The 26,007-nt window shown below is 45.3% G+C and overlaps 1 protein-coding gene and 1 pseudogene across 2 annotated transcripts in view; one reads left to right on the forward strand and one right to left on the reverse strand.

Annotated features, from left to right (window-relative positions):
• Positions 1–16,962: 16,962 nt before the first annotated feature.
• Kif13a (kinesin family member 13A) overlaps positions 16,963–26,007 on the reverse strand; it is a 179,727-nt gene continuing 170,682 nt past the window's right edge. For both annotated transcript variants that reach the window (XM_051170912.1, XM_051170909.1), the window contains 2 exons: positions 22,090–22,881; positions 16,963–17,681 (listed from right to left, as the gene is read on the reverse strand). In XM_051170912.1, coding sequence (XP_051026869.1) covers positions 17,661–17,681; positions 22,090–22,881 — 813 coding nt within the window. In that variant the 3' untranslated portion in view covers positions 16,963–17,660. The remainder of the gene's footprint in view (positions 17,682–22,089; positions 22,882–26,007) is intronic.
• On the forward strand, positions 23,925–24,058 carry LOC127187340 (uncharacterized; annotated as a pseudogene).

A 26,007-nucleotide genomic window follows, 5' to 3' on the forward strand; every position in this document is an offset into this window, starting at 1 on the left:
GAGAGAGGATTTTAAGTCAACACCTATAACTCATGTGTCCTTGGAGCCTCACCATGGCTCATCTTCCTTGGGTCCATTATAAGATCAGCAGGAGATCATGAGCTACCAAAACTATAGTTCTTCGAAATCAAAGAGCAGACCACAGAAAGAACTGTCCAATCCAAAGCAAAGTGGGGTGAAACTATGTGGTCCTGGACTCAGTGTTAAGCAGGTATTCCCAGTGTTACCCGGCCGACTAAAGGCAACTAGAGCCTCTGAGAAAATTTATGTGAACACCCTATCCATAATGGGGCGAGGTTTCTACACATCAAAGCAAGGGCCCACCACACATGCACAGAAAACAAACAAACAAAAAAAAAAAAAAAAAAAAAAGGAAAAACACCCAAGCACTGGGGTGTGGTGGCTCACACCTTTAATCCCAGCACTCAGGGAGGCAAAGGCATCTGGTCTCTGTAAATTCGAGGCCAGCCTGGTTTACAAAGTAAGTCCAGCACAACTAAGGCTCCACAGAGAAACCTGTCAAGAAGAAAACAACAACAACAACAACAACAAAAACAAAAACAAAAACAAAATCCCCAAACCAACTAAACAAATACCTAAGCAGACAGAGGCTCCATGACACCACAGACACTTCCTACCAAATGCAATTAAGCCCAGCCCATACCTTAAATGCTTTAAAGCAAACACCTAGGTCTTGTTTTCACGTGCTTGGCTGTAAAATGTCACCCCTCGGTGAGTCAGCAGTGGTTTGTAAGGCTTCCCCAGAAGAAACACATAAGCACCTGCTGTAGGTCAACCCGTTGAGTTGACATGCTGATAGCGAGAGCTGAATTTAGCTCCGTGCTTGCTAATACCTGAGTATGGTTTCTGTACTCAGCCGTACTCCAGAGTCTGAGCCAAGTGGCACTGTTTCTACAAAGATGCAGTGACCTGTGCCCAAGACTGAAGGGGCAGCTTTGCAAAAGGCACCAGGAGGTCACCAGGGCGGGGCTCCACTGTGTCTCCCTGAGCGCCTCAGCAGGCGGGTCTGCCGACTGCAGCTGTGTTCCCTCAGAAACCAGCCTTGCTCCTTCTCCCAAGGTTTGGTTTGGACTTCTGCACTTCCTCTATCACCAACTTTAGTACAAGGTCGTTTGAAGAAGTATTTTAAGAAAACGAAACAGAGAAAAAGGCACCCTTTCTGAGAGCTTTCTGTAGTGGCTGCAAGCTAACAACAACACAGCGAGGTGATTCTGCCACAGATCCACACCACAGAGGTTGTTGGCTCATTCGGTTAAGTGTCTCTGCCAATTTTTTTTGGCTGAAATCTTCTTCTGTACGCAAGCAACACAGAAATGCGTATGGTGTGATGAAAGAGAACAGAAAAGAAGGCTGAGGCGAAAAAAACTGAATTCTGACAGAGCTACTGGGCCATTCTGAAAACACAAGCCACAACTGTGCCAGGTCCTCACCCCCTGACTCACCGTTGGTGTGTTCTCCCTCCATAAGTCAGTCCTGGCAGTCCAGGTTGGCTGCTTGCTGACCCAGACTCAAAAGCTGCGGAGCAAACAAATGGAAGAGGAGTGAAGTGCTGCAGCCATGGTGTCCAGAAGGCTGGGTGTCGCTTACGAGTTTCATAAATAATGAAGGGTTGATAAATAATCCATTGCAAACAAAGGACCCTCCTTACTGTTACTTTAGGGTTCCTAGCATTTTACATCCATGGTTCCAGACACAGACTGCATAAATTAATTAATTTGAGGATTTCATTTTGTTTACATTTACTTTTTTTTGACTATTTATCGTGTGTGTGTGTGTGTGTGTGTGTGTGTGTGTGTGTGTGTGTGTGTGTGTGTACACATGGCAAGGCACCCACGTAGAAGCCAGAGGACAACTTCCAGACTGAAGTCTTCTACAGTGTAGGTCCAGCCATTGAACTCAGCGGCAAGCTCCTGCAGCCTGTCCCCCTGGCCCATACGTAGCTATTGAATGGATGGATCTATATTTATATGGAAGTGTTATGTTTGCTTATTTCCCAGCACAAGTTTTATTTGCTTATTTATTTCCTTCATTTTGTTTTTCTCTCTTTTTGGTTTTTTGAGATGGGGTTTCTCTGTGAGCCTTGGCTATCCTAGAACTCAATCCATAGACCAGGCTGGCCTGAACTCAGAGAGTGTTGGGATCAAAGGCATGCACCACCACCACAGGGCTGGCCTGGTATTCTTTTTGTAGCCCAGGCTAGTTTCCAAACTTAACACCAACCCCGCTGCCCAAGCTTCCTGAGTGCTGACTTTACATACGTGAGCTGCCTTGCCTGGATTCACAGGTGTTATATGAAGCATTTTTTTTCCTGTGCATTTTGAAAGATAATTCAAAATAAAATGTGTTAAAATGATCTTTTTGTTTGTTTGTTTTGAGACAGGGTTTCTCTGTGTAGCTTTGATTGTCCTGGACTTGCTTTGTAGACGAGGTTGGCCTTGAACTCATAGCGATCCACCTGCCTCTACCCCCCCCCCCCCCCCCCCCCCAGTGCTGGACTAAAGGTGTACGCCACCACGCCCGGCTTTAAAATGATCTTTTATTGTTAAGAGATTTTAATATTTGAATCCCTCTTACATATATGCCCACACACATGAACACACACACGAACACACACACATACACACTTGTTCACACATGGCACTAGGGTACAAATGCAGGGCCTTGTACATACAAGGCAAGTCCTATAGTACTGAGCTACACCCTTACTACCACCCTTTCCTCTTAAACACAATTGTCCCCAGACTGTGTACTAATTGCTGTGTCAGTGGCAAACTGTAAGTCCATCCCCCTCTTCCTTTGTAATCAGCTCAACACTGCTTTCCCTGAGTGATTACGCCACAGTGAGAACTGAAAACTAAAGCCAGAAAGGTATAGACACTACCTTGACTACATAGCTTGAGGCAGGTGATAACTTAATAGTATCATGCTTGGCTAGCTTGCACAGGGCCCCAGGTTTAACTCATTAGTGACACATATACATAAGGTTGGTACAACATAGACTTTCTTTTGTTTGTTTGGTTGTTTTTTTTGTTTTTTTTTCAAGACAGGGTTTCTCTGTGTTAGTCTTGGCTGTCCTGGACTCTCTTTCTAGACCAGGCTGGCCTCGAACTCACAGCAATCCGCTTGCCTCTGCCTCCGGAGTGCTGGGATTAAAGGCGTGTGCCACTATCGTGCAACACCATACCCAGCCTGCAACATAGACCTTCAAAACAGCATTCCACACATATTTACTATGTCCCAGCCATGTGTTCTACATGTAGAAACACAATGAAAGCTTAGGTCCTTCTGCTTATGGCAAAGGGTCATACTGTTAACATTATTACTACTTTGATTAAATACTTAAACACAAATTCCTTGTAGAAATAAATATATGGCTTCATGCATACATTCTCCATTTTTATAATTTAAAAAGATTTAATATTTATTTTTCCAGGACAGCCAGTGCTACATATGGATACCCTGTCTCTCAAACAACAACAAAGATTTATTTATTTTATTTCAAATTATATGTATGAGTGTTTTGCCTGCATCTCTTTCTGCATACCACATGCATGCCTCATGGCCACAGAGGTTAGAAAGGAGCATCAGATCTTGCAACTAAAGTCACAGACAACTGTGAGCCACCCTGCGCTGCTATGGAGGAGATATCCATCTTTGTTGTTGTTGTGTTTGCTGTTTTGTTTTTAATATTTTAGATTTATATGTTTTATCTTATGCATATGAATGCCTTGCTGGCATGTATGTCTGTGTACCATATGTACACCACGTGTGTGTCTACAGAGTCAGAAGAGGGCATTGGATGCCCTTGAACTGGAGTTACAGATGATTGTAAGATACCATGTGGGAACTGGAAATGAAAGCAGGGTTCTCTGCAAGAGCGACTAATGTGTGCTGGGCATGCTGGGAGTGATGGCACACATCTTTAGTCCCAGCACTCGGGAGGCAGGGGCAGGTGGATCGCTGTGAGTTCAAGGCCAGCCTGATCTACAAAGCGAGTCCAGGACATTCAAGGCTACACAGAGAAACCCTGTCTCAAAAACAACAACAACAACAACAAAAAATACAAAAACAAAACAAAAAACAAGAAAAAAAAGAGCAACCAGTGCTTCTTTCCCACTGAGCCATCACTCCAGCCCCTCTGCCTTGTGTTTTGAGACAAAATATCTTACTGAACTATGGTACACCAATTTGCCTACCCTGGTACCCCACTAAGTGGGGTCTTGTTTCTGTGGCTCTTTTCTCTATTTCTTTTCTCTCTCTCTCTCTCTCTCTCTCTCTCTCTTTTTTTTTTTTTTTTCTTATTTGTCCTGGGGATTGAACTACGGCCCTTGTGCTTATGAGACAGACACTTTACCAAATGAGCCACCTTGCTAGCTCCAAGAGATCTCTCTTTTAACAAACCTTTAGCATTTTTTTTCTCATGTACTCAGTTTCCCCTTGTCCTCTGGCCTCCTGGGTACAAATCCCAGAAGTCTCCCTTCTTTTTCCTAGCCTCTGTCTTTTCTGTCTTTTACTCTTTCTTTCCTTCCTTCATTCCTTCCCCTGAGTGGTCACATCCAGGAAAAGATTCCGTGAATGGGACCAAAAATCCTGAGTGGTCTGTTTCCATCTTTTAAAGGGAGGATAACTCAGATCAAACGAATGTGGACAGACTTGGCTATTATTAGCTGGTTTTTTTTTTTTTTGTTTTTTGTTTTTTTTTTAGTCCCAATTATATCATCCCTTAGTTTCCTGTCTGTGTTCCAAGGGCATCACATTTTAAATTGTGGGTGTATGTGTGCATGTGTACATACCTTGGAACAGGTATAAAGGTCAGAGGTCAATTTGTGGTATTAGTTCTGTCCACCATGTGACTTCTGGCAATCAAACCTAGGTTGGTAGGCTTGGCACAGATCACTTTCACCCATTGAGTGGTCTCACCGGTCCCCACTGTGTATGTGTTTGTGTGTAGTGTATGTGTGTGTGTGTGTGTGTGTGTGTGTGTGTGTTAGCACATGTATATGCAGTTATCCTCTGTTGCTCTCTACCTTATTTATTTATTGGTTTTTTGAGACAGGATTTTTCTATGAAGCCTTGGCTGTCCTGGACTAATTTTGTAGACCAGGCTGGCCTCGAACTAACAGTGATCTGCCTCCCTACCTTATTTTTAAAGACAGGCTTTTCTCAGAATATGGACTCATTGATCAGAAGACTAGCTAGCTAGCCCAGGCTCCTCCCATCTCTCTTCCCAGAGCTAGGATTATGGATGTAGGCCACCACTCTTGGCTTGTTACATGGCAGCCTGGGATCCAAATTCAGTGTCTTCTCAGCTCCTCTTTGACTTTTCATTTTGAGACAGGCTCTCAGTGACTCCCCAGGCTGGCCTTGAACTTGCTGTGTAGCCCAGATAAACCTTGAACTTGAACTTGCTGGTCATCCTCATACACCGCTGAGAGTATAGATATGTGCCACCATGTCTGGCTCCCTGAGCCAAATATGAATATTACCCATGTCCCATCACACAAAGACTATCCCAAGAACCTACATCAAATATGAAATTATTTTCTAGAGACAGAAACAATGCTTTCATTCCTGAGAAAAGTATACACGTATACACACACACACACACACACACACACGTCCACACAAATATATCTATGTTCCAATTACTCCAAGTTTAAAACCACCTAAAGAGAAATGAGTCTAGCAAATAATATATGTACCCAAAGTCGCTAAATTATGAAGTATGACTGTGTTTTAGATTCCTTGTGTTAAATTGCTTGAGTTTGTGACAGCACTCCTCAGTTTGAGCCCACGGGTCTCCTGGAACTTCAGCTAAGGTATTCCAGGTTGGCCATGTCTCCTCTCCCACATCCCCTGTTTTTCTCAAAAGGAGGTTGGGCGTTCTGTTCTTCTTTGGAACCCACAGAAGTCCATCTAGACTGACACTGGCTACGCGAACTGAAAACCCTTCACAAGCCGTGGCTGGGAAGACTCACCCTAGGGATGTGGTTGATGACATTGACGGAGATCCGTGTGTCTATTGACTTGACTCAGCACTTCAGGTAGTGTGATTGTGACATCAGAATACTTTGTGCCATTAAACAAAGCCAAGGGGGAGAGAAAAGAGAAGGACAGGCTGAGTGGGAGGTGGAGGTGAGGACGTGGGCTACTGCCTTCCTATATTTGAAGAACTGTTTGGCTCTGGGCTTATTTAAGCTGTTGGGAACTGGGTCTTTTTCTTTAACACAGATACAGCTCAGTCCCTTGACTGATTGGGAAGTGTCATGACTGATGCCAGCTGTTTACAGAGCACTCTGCTAAGTGTCATAAATAAAAGCATCCTCCTAATCAGAATGCCATGGTTTTTCTCTCTCTGAAAGGCCAGTAAAGAGATGAAGGTACCAAAGAAATCATAGACTTGACAGGTTAAAAGGCGTGGTGAAGTTCTCTAAGGCCAGCTCCGGGCCTACCTTAGAGCCTCTTCACTTCCCCTCTAAGTGAGCATGCCCTTTGGGATTTATTCCCCCTGTAAATGGAGATATTTGATCCTTAAATTGTGATAAGAGATGTGTGTGTGTGTGTGTGTGTGTGTGTGTGTGTGTGTGTGTGTGTGTATGTAAACCCTGTTACCTGCTACTTTGGGATACTACTTCCTGGTGAAGCTGGGGCCTGATCCAGCCTCCAGGAATTTCTACTTCAGGGAGTTCAGGAAGATTTTATCAGCAGAGCTCACCCAGTGAGCCCTTGGCTAGAAATTGTGCTGTTTTAGTTCTCTCTGTCTCTCTCCTCTCTGTCTCTCTTTCTCTCTGTCTTTGTAGAGACCAAAAGACAGACAACCTTGGGTTGTTCTTTGAGACAAGCTCTCTCACTGGCCTAGAATTCATCATTTCTCTGGCCCACTTTTTTTTTTTTTTTTTTTTTTTAAGTGTGGATTTTGGGAATCAGACCCAGGGTAAAGAAAGAACTTTACCCACTAAGCTCTACCCCCAGCTCTGACTTAGACATTTCTAGTTTACATGACAGTTCTTGTTCTGAGGCTGGAGAGATGGATGGCTCAGAGCACCAGCTGCTTTCTCCTGAGGACCCAGGTTTGGTTCGTAACACCCACATGGTGACTCACAGTTGCCTGCATCTCCAGTTCCAGGGGATCTGATGCCCACTGCTGGCACCAAGCACCAGATGAAGAGATCATGTTAAAAGTTGTCAGACTCCATTTTGTTAGAAACAGCCTAACTCCATCACCAAAGACGACCAACTCTGGGAAAATTCCCTGCCAAGAGGTCAAGCTGGCCTTATACTAGGCTATACTCTGTCTGCACCCTTGTTATCCAGGATTCAATGGTGTCCTAATTCATAATTTGCTATCTCCATACTTGGTTACACTTTGGATGAACCCTGAACACTGCCAGGCACACTTTCAAGGTTAGCTAAAACTGCCTGCTTGCAAAATAACTTGAGTCAGAGCTGACACCCTGTTCCACCATCAACCCCACTGTATGAGCTTTGTGGTTTTCACCACTTAAATATGCAATACAACTTCCCCTCAAGGATGAGGTTCAGATCCTGAACTAGCCACCTCCCTGAGCTCAGAAAATAAAACTTTCGTTTTCAGCTTCTGTGTCTAAAGTGAGTTTTCTTGCCTTCTACCCCAAACGTAACACATGCACGAAAGAGGCACACAGACATAGATGCAGGCAAAACACTCACTCACATTTAAAAAAAAAAAAAAAAGAAGTAAAGCTGGGTGTGGTGGCACACTCTTTTAATCCCAGCACTCGGAAGGCAGAGGCAGTTGGATCTTTGTGAGTTCAAGGCCAGCTTGGTCTACAAAGCAAGTTCAGGTCAGCCAGGGCTACACAGACAAACCCTGTCTGGAAAAACACACACACACAAAGTCTTTGTTCTTTGAGATTGACGTATCCAGTTGGAAATCATGATTTCCTGTTTCTCAATCACTAATTCACTTATTAAATTTCTATTTAGTCATTACTGTGTCTCATCCTAGGAAATTAAGACCCAGAGATCTCAGGCTATGTCCTCAAAGTCAAAATTCGGTGACTCAATCAGTGGATATCATCTGACTAAAATTCCAGTATTTAAAAAAACCGAATATATTTTATTTGTGTATATGTATGTGATTGTATGTACACATGATTCGCATGCAAAGGTCAGAAGAGGACACTGGGTCCCCTGGAACTGCCATTATAGATAGTTTTAAGCTGTCATGTGGGTGCAGTTCGTCTGGAAGAGCAGTAAGTGCTCTTAACCTTTGAGCCATCTCTCCAGTCTCCAGGATGTGTTTTTATTTTGTTTGCTTTGAGAAGCTTGTAGAACTCTTACTATTTGGGACCAGAGAGATGGCTCAGCTGCTGAGTGCTTGCTGCTTTCCCAGAGGACCTGAGTTCAGATCCTGACACCCACTTTGGGCAGTTCATAGCTACCTCCAAGGGATCTAGTTCTTCAGGTTTATGAGGACCCTGCAGCCCCCTTTACAAATCTACACACAGACACATACATTTAAAAAAATAGACTCCCATCTAGGCATGGTGGTGTACATCTTTAATCCAAGTCTGAAAGGAGGAGGCAGAGGCACTCAGATCTCTGGAAGTTCTATGCCATCCTGGTGTACAAAGAGAGTTCTAGGCCAGCCAGAGCTATATAATGAAACCCTGTCTTTAAAACAAATTATTTTTCTTAAATATTTATTTATTTATTATGCATACAGTGTTCTGCCTGCATGTAATTCCTGCACACCAGAAGAGGGTACCAGATCTCATTATAGATGGTTATGAGTTATCATGTGGTTGCCAGGAATTGAACTCAGGACCTTTGGAAGAACAGCCAGTGCTCTTAACCTCTGAGTCATCTCTCCAGCCCAACAAATTATTATTATTATTGTTGTTGTTGTTGTTTATTTGTTTGTTTTTTGAGATAGGGTTTCTCTGTATAGCCTTTGCGGTCCTGGACTCACTTTGTAGACCAGGCTGGCCACGAACTCACAATGATCTGCCTGCCTCTGCCTCTTGAGTTCTGGGATTAAAGGCGTGCGCCACCATGCCCAGCTCCAACAAATTATTTTTTAATGAAAAAAAAATTTCCTTTCTAAAGTAGCAGCCCAAATGTCTATAACTTAATTCTCTTAGTTGTTGTTGTTGTTTGGTTTGTTTTTCTTTTTCAAGACAAGGTATCTCTTTGTAGCCTTGTCTGTCCTGGACTCACTTTGTAGACCAGGCTGGCCTCGAACTCACAGAGATCCACCTGCCTCTGCCTCCCGAGTGCTGGGATTAAAGGCAAGCGCCACCATGCCCAGCTATGACTTCATTCTGGGTTTTTAACCTACTAGAACCTGAAGTGCAGGTGGATACTCTTCCACGTTTCCTTTTCTCCTTCGGTGTCTATTCTGTTATATTACATCCATTCAGTGTTTGGATGGATTTTCACTTTTGGCTCTGTTTCGGAGTATGGCTTGGCAACAGCTAAAAGCTAAACCACCCATGGAGAAATGTGTGTCATTTACACCAGAAGCGGGAAACCACAGGACAGCACCCTATCCGACATCAGCAAGCACCTGCATTTTCATAGTGGCTATATTCTCAGCCCAAGGGATTTCAAATGCATAGTCCTCAGAGGTGGGTGCTGTCTTCAGCCGCACTTAGCAGGGAGGGAAACTGACGTTTAGGCTAAATATCCATCAACGTAGGAGAGAAATACAATGGTGGGACAGGGGTTTCAAAAGTCTGTCTTCATTAGACTGTTAGCCACGCCCTGCCATGATATGACTCTGCAGGTAAGGGTGCCAAGACTTAAGACCTGAGTTCAATTTCTCAAACCCACAGGGTACAAAAACAAGAGGATCCACTCTGTAAAGTCCAGAATTTACCATGTAGACCAGGCTGGCCTTGATCTCACAGAGATTTGCCTGCCTTTGCCTTCCAAGTGCTGGTATTAGAAGTGTGCACCACTACGCCTGACATTTTCTTATTGATATCTCCTTGGTCTTTCATGGGAATGTGGTTTTCCTTCCCACCCTGGACTTCAAGAATGAAAGTCTTAGCCGGGTGGTGGTGGTGGCAGCAGTGGCGTTGGCGGCAGCGGTGGCACATGCCTTTAATCCCAGCACTCTGGAGGCAGAGGTGGGCGGATGTCTGTGAATTCAAGGTCAGCCTGGTCTACAGAGTGAGTTCCAGGACAGCCAGGGCTACATAGAGAAACCCTGTCTGGAAAAACTAAGAAAAAGAAAGTCTTAGGAGTGGGACTCACACTTACTTTATAGATTTCAGTGAGCTTTGTTTTACCCCAGCTTTCCAGCAATGTAATTTCATTGGTGGCGGCTTTAAACTGTCTACAGATCCTTTGAAGTCTTCAAAGGCAGAGTTCACGTGTCTTCATCAGCAGCGGCAGACTTAAGAACTTCACCTCTAATCAGGAGTGTCATCAGTGTGGGTGGGCCATCCTAAAAGTGGATCCTAGCTGGGTGAGGTGGCGCACACTTGTAATCCCAGCACTCAAGGAGACAGAGGCTGGTGGATCTTTGTGAGTTCGAGGCCAGCCTTGGCTACAAAGTGAGTCCAGGACAGCCAAAGCTACACAGAGAAACCCTGCCTCAGAAAACAAAAACAAAAACAACCAAAAGAAGTGGATCCTCCTCCTCCCACACAATCCTTCAGAAAACTGAAGCTGACTGTAGCCTCGTGAGACTGGAGTCAGAGCTTCTCACATGTCTCTGAATTCTAGATCCACAGAAACTGTGAGGAGAGGGTGGGTAAAGAATCGAGCTTGCATAACATATGTGATGCCTGGGTCAGATCCCCACAGACACAGGAGGTGGTGGCACGTGTCTGTAATTCCAGCACTTGGGAGGTGGGGGCAGGAGGATCAGAGAAATTCAGGATCATCCTTGGCTACACAGCGAGTTTGGAGCCAGCCTAGGGTACATAAGACCTTGTTTCAAACAAACTAAATTACACAAGATGATGCTAATTGTTACACTGAGCCAATAACTTAAGATAATCCCCCACACCACAGCTGCTAGTATACTACAGTGGTTACAGATGTATAACACAGCGCACACAAGGACTAGCAGAAAAGGTGCGCGAATTGGCACCTCTGTAACAAGGCAGCTCCTAGGGCAAGTGGTAGGGAAGACAGCTTTCATATCCTCATTGCTAGGCAGTTTCTCTTGGCTTTGGCAGTCGCTGCGGCTTAATATTCTACCTCTGGTGTTAACTAAGCAGCCTTGACTCACTTGTGGTTAACCACAGGCTGCAAAGAACATGCCGATTCAATGAGAGTTAGTTTAAGCAATCACACAGACCTGTAGCTTTATTTGTTCACTATTATTATTGTTATTATTATTGTTATTATCATTATTATTATTATTATTATTATTATTATTATTATTATTATTATTATTATATTAAAACCCCAGGAAATGGGCGAGGGCACTGGTGATGCATGCCTTTAATCCCAGCACTCCGGAGGCAGAGGCGGGTGGATCTCTGAGTTCAAGACCAGCCTGCTCTATGGAGCAAGTTCCAAGGCAGCTAGGGCCATACAGAGAAAACCTGTCTTGAAAAACAAACAGGGCTGGAGAGAAAGCTCAGAGGTTAAGAGCCCTGGCTGCCCTTCTAGAGGCCATGAGTTCAATTCCCAGCAACCACATGGTGGCTCCCAACCATCTATAATGAGATCTGGTGCCCCCTTCTGCATGCAGGGGTACATGCAGGCAGAATAATGTACACAGAAAAAATAAATCTTTTTTTTTTTTTTTTAAGAGTAGCATGGTTTTAAAAAAAAAGAAAAGAAAAACAAACAAACAAACAAACAAACACAAAAACTCAAAAAAAACCAAAACAAACAAAACTCCAGGAAATTGGTTCTGTTCATCCTCAGACTCACTTCTGGACTAGGAAGCCCTTCGTACAGTAAACTCGGATCCGCTAGCCTTTGCCTCCTGAGTGCTGAGATGAAAAGTGTGTGTCACCACACTGGCTTTTTTCTTTTCTTGAGACAAGGTCTCACTCTGTAGCCCTAGCCCACCTGGAACTCATATGTACCTCAAACTGACCTACAGCTCACAGCACTTTTTCTACCTCAGTCTTTCAGATGTAAGGATCACAAGCACATGCCATGATGCCTGGCTTATAGAGATTTTTCAGAAAACTCTCAGGCAAGTAAGCAGGCTCAGTGCGTAAAGAAAGGCATTCGTCACCAAGACCGAGGACCCGGAGTCTGAGCCCAGAACCCAAATGGTAGAAGGAGAAAAGTGAGACCTGTAAGTTGTTCTCAGACTTCCACACATGTGCTGTGGCATACACGTGTGTGCGCGCACACACACACACAAATATTAAAACAGTATCTCCATGACTTAGCTTGGGCAGAAGTTTAGGAGACAAAGCTACAGTTAACTTCTTACAGTTATCATAAGCACCATTTCCAGGTGTTAAGACCTAAGTAGCTCACTGGGCATGGTGGTGCACACCTGTAATCTCAAGGGAGGCAGATGTAGAAGGACCTGTGAGTTGCAAGACAGCCAGGACTACAGAGAAAGACCCTGTTTCAAACAAAACAAAAAAACCTAAATAGCTCAAGGCATTAGGGGTACTGCGAGGGCAGCTGGTGGTTAAGATTATGATAACTCCAAACCAATTTTGTGGTTGCCAAGTCAACCTTATATCAATCTCTCAGAAACTCTACCTTTTGGGGTTTTTTGTTTTGTTTTGTTTTTTGTTTGAGACAGGGTTTCTCTGTGTAGCCTTGACTGCCCTGGACGCAGGCTGGCTTTGAACTCATGAAGATCCACCTGCCTCTGCCTTCTAGGTGCTGGGATTATAGGTGTGTGCCACCACCCCTGGCTGAAACTCTTCCCATTTAGGCATTCCTTTTTACAAGTACGATTGAGGAATCCTAACAAAGTCCGAAGGGCTGATCAGAACTTCAGTGCTGTGGAGAGACTGGAATGTCGCAGGTCCAAAGGCTGGTCCCTTATCTTGGGCTGGTTGCTAATCCTCTGGATCAGCCATTCCTTGCCCACCTTGGAGTCTGAGCAAACATCCTGTGAATAATAGATAAAACCTTTTCAAAACCTATTAGCAGCCCACTAGCCTCCACCAACCCGGAAGCTAAGAATGTCATGAGATAACATCTTGGGCCTACAGGAAAAGCTTCCACCATCTTGTAGTACCTGTCTCTCTGCGCTGCGACCACAGATGTATTTTAAACTTACCTTGATTTACGGCTTTCTCTGTTCTGGAAAACTTCACAACATGCCTTTCATGCTGGAATGTGGAATTTGGGGGTAACCTAAGTCTGTGTTCCCAGGCCATGGTCACTTAAATGGCCCCCGAATAAACTAGCCCTTATTCCCCTTAAGATGAGAGCTGTCTTTTTTTTTTCCATCAGTACAACATGCACTGCCCTATCAATTAGTGTCCCACATCTTCACGAACAGGGCCCATGAGGCGTTCCAGAGTTCCTTTCTCAGCGTGAGGAAACCTCCAAGATGGCAGTTACCGACTGCGGGCTCGGGTTATAATGACTGAGGCACAGCCTGTCACCTGGAAGCTACAGTCTTCTGAGGACAGTTTGCAAGGATATAGGCACCCAGTGAGCCTCCAGGTGGGAAAGAATTGTTTGACCAAGAACACACAGTGAGTGGGTGAGTGTCTCAGAACACAGAGTGTGTGTATGTGCGCGTGTGTGCGTAAGTGCATGCATGCATCTGTGCATGCATGTGCGTGTGTGTGTGTGTGTGTGTGTGTGTGTGTGTATGTGTAGAAGTTAGATCACACCTGTACAGATTTTATACTGGTAACAATTGGTCCTCAAACCTGTATTCCCCTTTTCCTCCCCTCAGAGGATTGGAGACAAATGACAGGCAGGTTAAAATTTAGACTTTGGGTTTCTGTTTTCACTCAGACCAGGGTCTACAAAAGAGCAGATCTTGCCTCCTGCTCTTCCCTGTCACCTTCTGGATTCGGGTCCCCATGGGTGAGAGGAGCCGGTAACCTGCAGGGCTGCAGCCAAAGCAGCTGCTGCTGTTGGAACTGGCTAGAAGAAAACCTGCCTCAAACTGCGTATGCTGCAGATTTAGTGTTTGGTTTTGAGTTTTGACACGCGGTCTCACTAGGTGGTCCTCCTGCCTCGGCATCCCGAGTGCTAGGATTATGCGCATGTGTCTCTAGGCCTGTTTTAGCTTTTTCTTTGGTTGTTAATCTGGGAGATGAGCTGTACATACAGAAAGGTGTGCGTGTTGCTGATAGTGTAGGAATTTGGGGCGGAGTGAATAATAAAAGCTTCTTATCCAACCGTGTGCCAGATTCATGCTCCTGTTGGCATTTACTCCAAAGTGCAGTAAAAACTCTCATATTCAATTACAGCTTCTCTCAAGATCCTTTCACTGCAGGGAGCAGAACGCTTTCCTCTTTAAATAAAGTTTAATCACATACATACATAGGTTATTAGTCATGTCCTCAGTGTTGCTCTAAGGCTTGAATAGCCTTTCAAAATAATTATTGCTCGGGGCAGTATAATTTAGAAGATAGTGTCTGCCCTTAGTGAACCTTAAGGTTTTGTTTTTTTGTTTTTAAGACAGGGTTTCTCTGTGTAACCTTGGTTGGTCTGGATTCTCTTTGTAGACCAGGCTGGCCTTGAACTCACAGAGATCCACTTGATTCTGCTGCCTGAGTGTTCGGATTAAAGTCATGCATCACCATGCCTGGCCCTCTTAAAGGTATTTTTATAAACAAGTGTTTTCCATAAGTCAATGCTGCTGTGCCCAACCTTTTATGGGAATGTTGGAAACCTGAACTCTGGTCTTCACGCTTCCACAGCGAGAAGTTACCAAGTGAGCCGCCTCCCCAAGCCCTTGGCCTGTTTGAGTTATCACTGCTTACATAGGAGTTGGAGAGATGGCTCAGAGGTTAAGAGCACTGGCTGCTCTTCCAGAGGTCCTGAGTTCAATACCCAGCAACCACAACCACCTATAATGTAATCTGATGCCCTCTTCTTGCAGTCAGTGTACAGGCAGGCAGAGCACTGTATAATAATGAATAAATCTTTAAAAAAAAAAAAAAAAGCTCACATAGCTGCTTTCGTCCCTCAGCTTATTGTATAAAATATAAGTGAGTTTCCTGTTCCCTCGGTCTATATTTTCTTCCAAAAGGGACTCGCTAGTGGAGAGAGTGCTGGCTTCTTTTCCTGGAAACTTCAAAACAGCGGCTTTCTTACAAAAGACTCTGCAAGGGCATCTTTAGCGCTGGTCCTCAGGTCCGAGATTTGTTTAGAGTCAATCCAGGCCCTACCTGCTCAATAGTCTCCTGGGTTGCTGGTTAGTCGGCAGCCTGTTGTATCACACCACCACGCTGCTGCTTCCTATAACTTTTCTCTTCAAGTAGAGGAGCCCTTCCAGGTCATGCTGCCAGGCCGAACACAGAGGGAAGAGAAGAGGCCAGCAGAAATGGGGCTGAAGCCCGGCTTTGCCACAACTCCATCGTCAGTCTCTCTGCCTTGGCTCTCGATGCCCATCAGATGAGATCAAAGTAAACTTCAAACGTGGTCAGGATGGTGCCTGGCTGACACTTTACCCTCAATAAATCAATTAGCAGCCTACTTACACTATAGCTTTGTGTATGCACACAAATACAGTAAACCAGAACAGAACCTAAGTATGTGGTCCACAGGACAACATTGGTGTCATCCCTCAGACACTGTTCACCTTGCTTTTTGAGAGACAATCTCTCATTGGTCTGGATCCACTGATTAGACTAAGCTGGCTGGTCAGTGAGTCCAAGGACCTAGCTATCTCTACCTCCCCACAGCTGAGATTACAAGCATCTACCACCATACACAGCTTTTTTTTTCCCCTTTTAGCTTGCACACTTTATCCACTGAACTGTGATTCCCATCCCCATGGTAATATTATTAAGAACTGACAATCAGGGCCGGAGAGATGGCTCAGTGGCTAAGAGCACTGGCTGTTCTTCCAGAGGTCCTAAGTTCAATTCCTAGCACCCACATGACAGCTCATAACTGTCATAATTCCTGCTCCAGGGAATTTGACAACCCCAGACAAACATGTACGCAGGCCAAATACTAATGCACACGAAATACAAATTTTTTAAAATTCAAAAAAGGAACAGTCAATGCTTTAAAATCTGAATTAGACAGTTTATATTCTAAAACACACACAAATCTGTACCAATTTAAATACAATAAACTTGAAAGGGAATATAAATTACAGTTTTTCTTTTTGTTTTAAACAGATGATAGTAAAATACTACAGTCAGCTCACTATACACACAAAACAGCAGCTTTTCAATAAAATCTCCCATATCTCCCTCACCAATGCTAAGAACTTAAAAAGAGTACAGCAGGCTGCACACATGCTCTCTCACTTGCTCTCACAACACACGTGTAGCTGTACACAGAGGTCCATTGTACAGGCATCTACAGAATAAGTACATAAAATATTTTTGTAAAAATCTCCACACACCATCCTACAACGTCTCTGCTTGCAGGAGACTTAGGGAAAAAAAAAAGGCGACAGAGCGGTCCGTATTCAATCCCCCTCAAACAAGGTGACGTGCAACAGCTCAGTCCAGCTCTTCAGCATTTCCCAGAATCAAGCAAAACGGCAGAACCACACCACAATGGGATCTAGCAATCTGAAACAAATTGATAAAGAAGCCCCAAATCAAGACTCCTCCCTCCCCCCCCTCCCCCCCCCCCCCAGTGCCCTTTCCCACTCTCAATTACAATACTGCCCTGCACATTCCACTTGCTGGGATGGGCTGAACAGGATACAGGCAATGCTGGGGTGGAGGAGGAGCCCCAGTCATTGTCAGTGGTCAGTATCAGGTCAGCAGGCCTCAGGCTAGGTGGAAGACCAAAGGTTATAGCTGTGGGAGTCCTCAGTGTGCTTAGGAAACGGGACAGGGCAGCACACGGCTCCTAAGCCGAGGGAAGTATGGCACCAGACTGGGACTGAGGATTATATACTCACACGAAACAGGAGTGGACAGCAAAGACTCATGGTTCAGTCTCAGAAGTTCTTTGGTTATAAAGAACAGCGCCTGCAGCGTTTTCTATAAAGAGGGACTTAGAAGCTCATTCTTACATAATAAAACATGTTTCTCATCTGCTCGCGTCAAAGCAGTCATCCAGGTCGCTTTGCAACAGAGTCCAGTACCTTGTGATTTTTGACAAATCACTTATCTGCATTTTAATGTGCAGATATGTCTCTGAACAGACATACCACAGATACACAATTCATATACATAATATATATTATTTATAAAAAAATCAGAGCATTGACTCCAGAGTCTGCAGTAAGAACTGATTTAAAAATGTACAAGAATAAAGTTTGAGTCTGTGGAGGTCTTTACACAGTGGGGGCATATAGGAAGTGCAGACGAAAATACTGCCACGTAGGTAAGCCGAGATTTTGATTCTTGTCCTTTCTGAAAGGAGCAGGGGCTGTGATTTGCCGTGGGACAGAGTGTGGCTTCTCCCACTGGGGAGGGGAAGTGCAGGGCTCCCCCATGCTGGTCTGAGGTCGAGCTGGGTCACAGCTGTCTGAAGATGGAGCACATACTGTCCCAGGGTGGGACGGGTGAACAAAGCTGCCGAGCTGTGGCCTGCAGGTGCATGGCTGCCTCTTACCGAGTGGCTGTGGCTTCCTGGAATACAGAGACTGGTGAGTCTAAACTCCTGGTCCCCACTTCCCCACCCCCACATAGGGCCCACCCTCCAAGAGGCTTTCTGGAGGGTCAGACCAGACTGAATTCATTATGGAATCTCAGAGAATAGGTGAAGCTTCTGTGGAGAAAAGCCCATGTTCTGAGAAGAAAAAAGAAGTAGAAGAAAAAGTTCCCAAACTGACTTTTGGTCTCCTTTCACATCCCCTAAGTACTGGGAATTGAACCTAGGACCCCATGCATGCTAGGCGAACACTATACCACTGAGCTACATTCTCAGCCCCTCAAACAGCTGTTACTGGGTATGTGTATTTGTGGGGTAGTGCGTATACACACATGTACTTCATTTGTCTGTGCATGAGGAAGCCAGAAGAGAACATTCAGTGACCTACTTTATTACTCTTTGATTGATTTATTCCCCTGAGACAGGTGAACTTGAAGCCCACCAATTCAGACAGGCTGGCTGGCCAGCAAACTCCAGGATCCTCCTGTCTCGACCCCTCAGCACTGGTTTTCCAGACCTACATGGTCACACCCAGATTTTATACAGGTGCTGGGGATTCTAGCTCCAATACTCATGCTTTCACCCTCCGAGCCGCATCTCCAGCTCTCAAATAGACTTGTATTGTCAGAACAACTTATTAAAATCAACACACGGGCTGGGCGTGGTGGCGCACGCCTTTAATCCCAGCATTCAGGAGGCAGAGGCAGGTGGATCGCTATGAGTTCGAGGCCAGCCTGGTCTACAAAGTGAGTCTAAGACAGCCAAGGCTACACAGAGAAACCCTGTCTCGGAAAAAAAAAAATCAACACACCAACTAGGGTTGTAGTTTATGGGTTGACCTAGCATCCAAGAGGCCCTACGTCCAATTCCTAGCACTGCAAATACAGCTAACTCCAGTCCAGCAGAAACCCTAATGTAAGATACTTTCTGTTCTTGCGTGGTATATGCACACGCATTTGTGAGGGAGGGTGTATCCATGTATGCAGTTGTGTGCGGGGCGGGGGTGCAGGGGGGTGGGGAGGGGGCAAGAGTTTGGTGCCCTGTGTCTTTCTCAGTAGAACTGCACCCTCTTTTTTTTCAGACACAATCTCAGTGTACAGCCCTCGCTGGTCTGGAACTCAATAGGTAGACCAGGCAGGCCTCCAACTCACAAGAGATCTGCCTGACTCTGCCCCCAGAGTGCCGGAGTCAAAGGTGTGTGCTTCCGTGTCTGGCCTTATAAGTGGGTGCTGGTGACTGTAAGCCAGTTCCTCCTGCCTGTCCAGCAGGCACTTTACCTGCTGGGCCATCTCCCCAGAGACACAAAATTCTTTTTGAAGAAGAACTGCCAGTCAAGTGTGTGCGGGGAGTGTACTTTTAGTTCCAGAGCTTGGGAGCAGATGCAGGTGGATCTTTGTGAGTTTGAGGTCAGCCTGATCAACATAGTGAGCTCCAAGACACACAGGGCTAGGTAGAGAGACCCTATCTTTATAAAAAAAAAAATTGCTATAATGCTACTATTTGAATGCAGCCAACATTTCTGTACATTATTTACTTTAGAATTTTGAGGACAGGGTCTCACTCTGTAGTCCTGGCTGGTCTTGGACCTTAGGCAGTCTGCCTCAGCCTCCTGAGTAGTGGGGTTACAGATATGGGCCACCACCTCTGGTTTATATTACACATTTAAACCAAGCTCTTGGGGGCCGGGTGTGGTGGCACATGCCTTTAATCCCAGCACTTGGGAGGCAGAGGCAGGTGGATCACTGTGAGTTCAAGGCCAGCCTGGTCTACAAGTGAGTCTAGGACAGCCAAAGCTACACAGAGAAACCTTGTCTCGGAAAACAAACAAACAAAAAACAAAACAACAACAAAAAAAAACTAAACCAAGCTCTCTGGCATGGACTTAATGTTCTATGATCTTTCACAACAAAATAAGGAAGACAACATCCTCTCCTCTTCAACAGGCCAGGCTTCTCACAATGTGACCCTCCTTTTACACTACCCCTGGGGTTAGTGAAAACGTCCTGTCCCCCACTCTACACTAATTCATCTGAACCCTGGGGGTGAGCAATTTCTGACGGGTTCACTTGGCTTCGCCACAGTCCCTTGGCGAGTACTGAGGGGTGAAAAGAGACCCTAATTCAAATCTAACAAATTCATCAACACCAACAAGGCTGGGGGATGGAGCACCGTTGGCAGAGTGACCACCTAGCATGCTTGATGCCCTGGGTTCCACCTCTAGCATATGTCTGAATGGTAGGTGGGAGGGCATGCCTGTAATCCCGGCATGGGACAGGTGGAGGCAGGGGGATCAGAAGTGTGAGGTTATCCTCCAGTCCAGGGAGTTTAAGACTAGCCTGGGCTAGAGACTGTCTCAAAAACAAACAAACAAACAACAACAACAAACCCAAAACAAGCAAAAACAAAAACAAAACCCAAAATAAAACAAAGAAGGAAAATATCAGACCAGCTTCGAGATCAGTGAAGGACCTGGAATAAACTCACCTTTACTTGCAAGAACAAAAGTCAACAATGAGTTGCTCAGTCTGTGTTCCTAGCTGCTAGCATTCTTACACTGGGGAAGCCCTTTTCTATCTTTAACGACCCCCTTCTCCAGCATGGGGCTTCTAGATTATAATCTAGTACTCTGGAGGCAGAAGCGGGAAGTCTCTGAACTCCAGACTTGCAGGCCGGTCTGAGCCACACAGCTTCTCTCCCTGTACTGTCTGAGGCTTGGTTCAGAAGGCACGGACAGTGACAGCCAGTGACAGCAGTCTCAGCAGAACTGGGAGCGGCACCATGGGTGTGGCTGTTCTATCTTCCTTCACTAAGTGCTGGTGCTCCTGTCCTGTCTGGTAAACTGTTTGTTTTTGCTGAGCTCTGATGGCCCTGTAGCTTACACAGGTGTGGGATTAAAAAGGAAATGTAAACGGGAAGGAATGGAGATTCTTGGGAATGGAATGTTTAGAAGTTGAAAATCTATCTCCGTAATTCACTTTTCCTTAGTGAAGCCCATTTTCTCCCAGGATGAAAATTAAACAACATAGTAAGCCATCAATGGGAAACATGCAAAGCCCAAGGTTCAACTGCGCTCCGCACATCTCCACCTAGGGGCACCAATAGTTGAGACAGGATCTCACTATGTAGACCAGGCTGGCCTCGAACTCACAGAGATCCATTTGCCTCTGCCTCCGGAGTGCTGAGAGTAAAGGCTTGCGCTAGTAGTCCAGCAGGGCACCAATTTCAAAAAGATCAATTCCATCCTGAAAAGTTGTGTTTTGTGGTGCTGGCGACACAACCCAAAGCCTTGGACATGCTAGCTAAATGCTCTACCCCTGAGCTATACTAACCCAGCCCACTGTTGTGTGTGTGTACGTACACCTGTGAATGCCACTCAGAAGGTAGAGGTCATGTGAGCCTTCCTCTATCCCTACCCGCTACCTTATTTTGTTTGGTTGTTTTGAGACAGGGTCTTAATATGTAGCCTTGGCTGTCCTAGAACTCCATATGTAGATCAGGTTGGCCTTGAATTTACAAGGATCCACACATCTCTACCTCTAGAGTGCTGAGATTAATGGCTAGCCACATTCATTTTCGAGATAGGACCTCAGTGAACTAGGAGCTTGGATGCTGCTTTTCTTTTCCTTCTTTCCTTTGTTCCTTCCTTCTTGTTGGTGTTTTTCGAGACAAAGTTTCTCCATGTAATGGAGCCCTGGCTGTCCTGGAACTCACTCTGTAGACCAGGCTGGCTTCGAACTCACAGAGCTCTGCCTGCCCCAAATGCTGGGATTAAAGGCATGCAAAGTCACCGTGCCTGCCAAGCTGGAATGTTTCTAAACTGATCAGCCATCAAACTCCCATGATCTATCTCTCTGCTCCACTTTCCACTTCCCTGCCAAGAACTGGAGCTACAGAGGCAAATCGCTATCCTTGGCTTTTATGTGGGTGCTGTAGACTTGAACTCCGGTCTTTGTGATATGAAACTAATGGTGACTATGATAACAAAAGGAATCACAGATTTGATGAAATACAGTAGATGGCTACCAGACTGCTTTGAGTTAGCCAATAAACAAACACGGGAGGGAGCAAACATAAAGATTAGCCGCTCGTCTGCTTGAGTCTAACACTGACTCCACCTTTCAACTAACCCATTTTCCAATTAAAGCAACAACAAAACCCAACAACTAGGGAACTGCTTTGATTCCCAAAGCAAAGCCCTTCTCCCTCAGCAGGTGAGCAGGCCATCTATGAGCTTGCTCTGCACTGGCCATCTCGCTAATCACAAATATCAGATGAACCTCTCCTGCACATCTCACTTGTAACGAGAAGCTCTAGTGAGCTGGTGTCCAGTAAGCTGTGCTCACTGAGAACATGGAACACACAGGGGCTGCCTCTGGGAGTGTTTACCTGGTTATTCTCTATCTTGGAATGCAGCTGGCCAGCATCTGGGGCTCCTTCTGGGTCACTGTTAAGGTTTGTTTCATTTGCTAGGTCCCTCTTACCAGAGGGCTCTCCAACAGAACAATCTGTCAAACCATCAAAGTCTTTGCCGTCAGACACACCCATGAACTCTGTGAAGGAATGGTCCTCCAAAATGTTTGTAGTGTGTTCTATAGTCACCTCTCCTGGGCAGAATTCTCTGGCTGGTTGGCCATTTTTGCTGGGGCCAGCATCCAGTTCTGAACATGAGGCAGTCCTGCACGGCATTCTGGAATTTTCCTCAGGGATGCTTTGGGGTGATGGGCTCCCCTTGGGTAAGGCACTGTTTTCCTCCAGTGGCACGGTGATTGTCTTATCCTTCCCCAAGCCCCTTTCTACTTCTGGAGGCTCTTGACTTGAAGCTGGTCTAAACTCAGGCGCAAGTGATGGCGCCGAGTGCTCGCTGCACTCGGCCTCCTTTGTTGAGATGGCTAGCTGGTCTGAGCTGTCGCTGGAAGGGACTGCCATGTCAGACAGTGTGGCATTGGAGGCACTATGGGAGAAGTAGCCACTGGTGAGGCTGCTGGTGGTAGGGCTCCGAGACACTGCTTTCTCCGAGGCTCTTGGGTCTGAAAGGTCTGCTTTAGACGAAGACCACTCCCTGTTCTCCAAGCTGGCATTGTAAATACTGAAGTCAGCAAACTCCACAGGCACATAAGGCTGTGCGTGCATCAGCTTCCTGCTGAGAGCTTCCAGCTCATGTTCCTCCTCTTCGGAGTCCTACAGAAATGAAGCCAAAGTCGGCCATTAGCTCCTTATAGCAACTGTCTGATTGAGACATATTTCACTCTGCTAGTAAAGGCATTCTCATATCCATGTTCCTTTCTTCCTTCCTTCCTTCCTTCCTTCCTTCCCTCCCTCCCTCCTTCCCTCCCATTTGTTTCATGTAGTTCAGGCTGGCTTTGGATTCCTTAGGGAGACAGGCCTTGATTGTCTGACCCTCGTCCCTCCCTCCACCTTTGAGAACAGGGGATTATGGGTACGCATCAGGAGCCTCTCTTTCTTAAGTCTGGTCAGATCTTGTCATCTATGGCAGTGTCTCATTCTCAGAAATGTGGGCATATGAACCCACTGTAGCCTGGCAGGAATGTGTTCATTTCCTCAGTGCTCGCTCAGTGCTCATTAGAAGGCCACGCACCCCTGGGCTAAGAAACCTTACTGGGTTGAAGGGCTGGTGTCAGCTGTGACATTTCCCCTCCTCTCAGTCAGGGAGCGGAGGCATGGCCTGCCTGAGGCAGAGGAGTGGGCTCCTTTGTTAGGTCTGACAATCTTTAACACAGGGAAGAACAGTGCGGGAGTGCCGGGTCATCTCTGCATGTTTCTGAACTCCTTTGTGAGGCTAGGGGAGTGAAAAGTGCAGAACTCTACACTCAGTGTTTGACTACCCCCTGCAACACTGAGACATGCTAATGATTCATCGACTACTGCTTTCCTGGGTCTGCAAGAAGCAGGCAGAGGTCTGCCTGGAGAGCCAGGAAGGAAGAGTGACCATAGAGAGACTTCTCCAGCATTTTGAGTGGAGAGTGAGATCTGACTCTCACACGAACTCTGATGCCCCTTCTCTGACCTGGATGGGGAGGTGGCACTCAGAGGAAGGATAGCAAGTTACCAAGAAGAGACTCGATACTCTAAGAGCATATACAGGGGGAGGAGGTCTCCCTCAATCACAGACATAGGGGAGGGGAGAAGGGGGGAAGTGGGAGGGAGGGAGGAATAGGAGGATACAAGGGAAGGGATAACAATTGAGATATAATATGAATAAATTAATAAAAAAATGAAAAAAATTAGTAAAAATAAAAAAGAGGCTTGGGAGCTTGGCAAAGGTTGGTGAATATGCCGATTAGCATGGCCTCTGCACAAGGATGACACGCAAATTCGTGAAGCGTTCCATATTTTTGATGGAATATTCATGAATGTGAGTCATTATGTAGCCGTCGTACATTGAGCAAAATAAACTTACAGATCTGATGTCAAAAAAAAAAAAAAAAGAGAGAGAGAAAAGAATTCCCTTTTATAAATATTTAAAACTTGTTTGTTTAGATCTATTTTACACAGATGAGTGTTTTATGTATGCCTGCAAGTATATCTGTGTACCACGTGAGTGCTTGCTGCCTGAGGAAGCCAGAAGGGGACACAGAAGCCCCTGGAACTAGAGTTGTAGATGGTTGTGAGCTGGCAAATGGGAACTGAACTTGGAACTTCTGCATGAGCAACTAGTGCTCTTAACTGCTGAACCATCTCTCCAGCCCTGTATTTTATAAATATTGTTAAGGACATTTAAAAAGCATTATTTATTAATGTATTGTGTGTGTGCACATATATATATATATATATATATATATATATATATATATATATATATATATATATATATGAAGAGAGAGAGAGAGAGAGAGAGAGAGAGAGAGAGAGTGTGTGTGTCTGCTTTGTGTTTGTACTTGCATGCCACAGCTCATAAGTGGAAGTCAGAGGACAACTTGTGGAAGTTGCTTTTCTCTTTCTACAGTGAGTCCCAGGGATTGAACTCAGGTTGTCAGGCTTCACAATGAGCACCTCACCTGTTGAGCCCTCTATCCAGCCTGATACATTTTTTTTAAAATATGGGGTGGAAAAATAATTGACATTTGTCTAATAATCCTTTTTTTTTTTTTTTTTTTTGAGACAGGGTGTCCTGGCTGTACTGAAACCCATTCTGTAGACCACACTGGCCTCAAACTCACAGAGATCTATCTGCCTGCCTCTGCCTCCTAAGTGCTGGAACTAAAAGTGTGTACCACCACTGCCCAGCCTTAATCTAATAATTTTAAACTAATCTCCTACATATCCAGCAACACAGCAGATATCACTTTTATTAAAAATAAACACACACACACACACACACACACACACACACAATTAGGTTTTGGAGACCAGGTCTTACCCCATAGCCAGATTGGCCCTAGAATTCACTGTTTCCCACCCTGTCTTCCTCTGGCCCTAGCCTCTTGAATGCCGAGACTATAGGTGGGAGCCACCGTGCCATCAAGCAATACTTTTAAGATGTGACTTTTATTTAAGGACTATCGAACAAGCTCCTCCTGCATGACTGTCATTGTCCCGAGGGCTGGGAATACCAGCGCTACATAACAAGAGACATGGTCCCTTCCTTGGCAAGGTACACCTTTGAATCCTTATTTTAAGAACAGTCCTCGCCTTCCTCAAAATGTCTGCAATTGTAACAACTAGATGACTGTAGAGACCCAGAACCAAACATCTGCCTTCCCCACTAAGGATACATAAGGGGGCGGTATATTATTTAGATGAGAAAAAGGGGAAGTTGGCCGGGTGTGGTGGCGCACGCCTTTAATCCCAGCACTTGGGAGGCAGAGGCAGGCAGATCGCTGTGAGTTCGGGGCCAGCCTGGTCTGCAAAGTGAGTCCAGGATAGCCAAGGCTACACAGAGAAACTCTGTCTCGAAACAAAACAAAACAAAACAAAAAACAAAGAAAAAGGGGAGGTCATCAATATGTAGCAGATGGCTATTCATAAATAAATATGAATCTCATCTGTTAAATTTTATAGTAATATTTTCTTTTGTATCTCATAATCTTATGAGATTTAGGTATCTCAAAAAAAAGTTTAAAAGGGCTGAGGGTGTTGTTCAGTTAATAGAGTGCTGGCCCAGCATGAGTCTGATCTCCAGCAGAGCACAAATCAGGCTTGGTGGCGCACACCTATGCTTGAAGCACTCAGAGGTTGGGAGGTTAGAAGACCACAAGTAAAAGGTCATCCTCAGAGATATAGTGAGTCTGAGACCAGCCTGGGCTACACAGTGAGTCTGTGACCAGCCTGAGCTACATGGTGAGT

Source organism: Acomys russatus, chromosome 3 (assembly GCF_903995435.1).
Source record: "Acomys russatus chromosome 3, mAcoRus1.1, whole genome shotgun sequence".
NCBI lineage: Eukaryota > Metazoa > Chordata > Mammalia > Rodentia > Muridae > Acomys > Acomys russatus.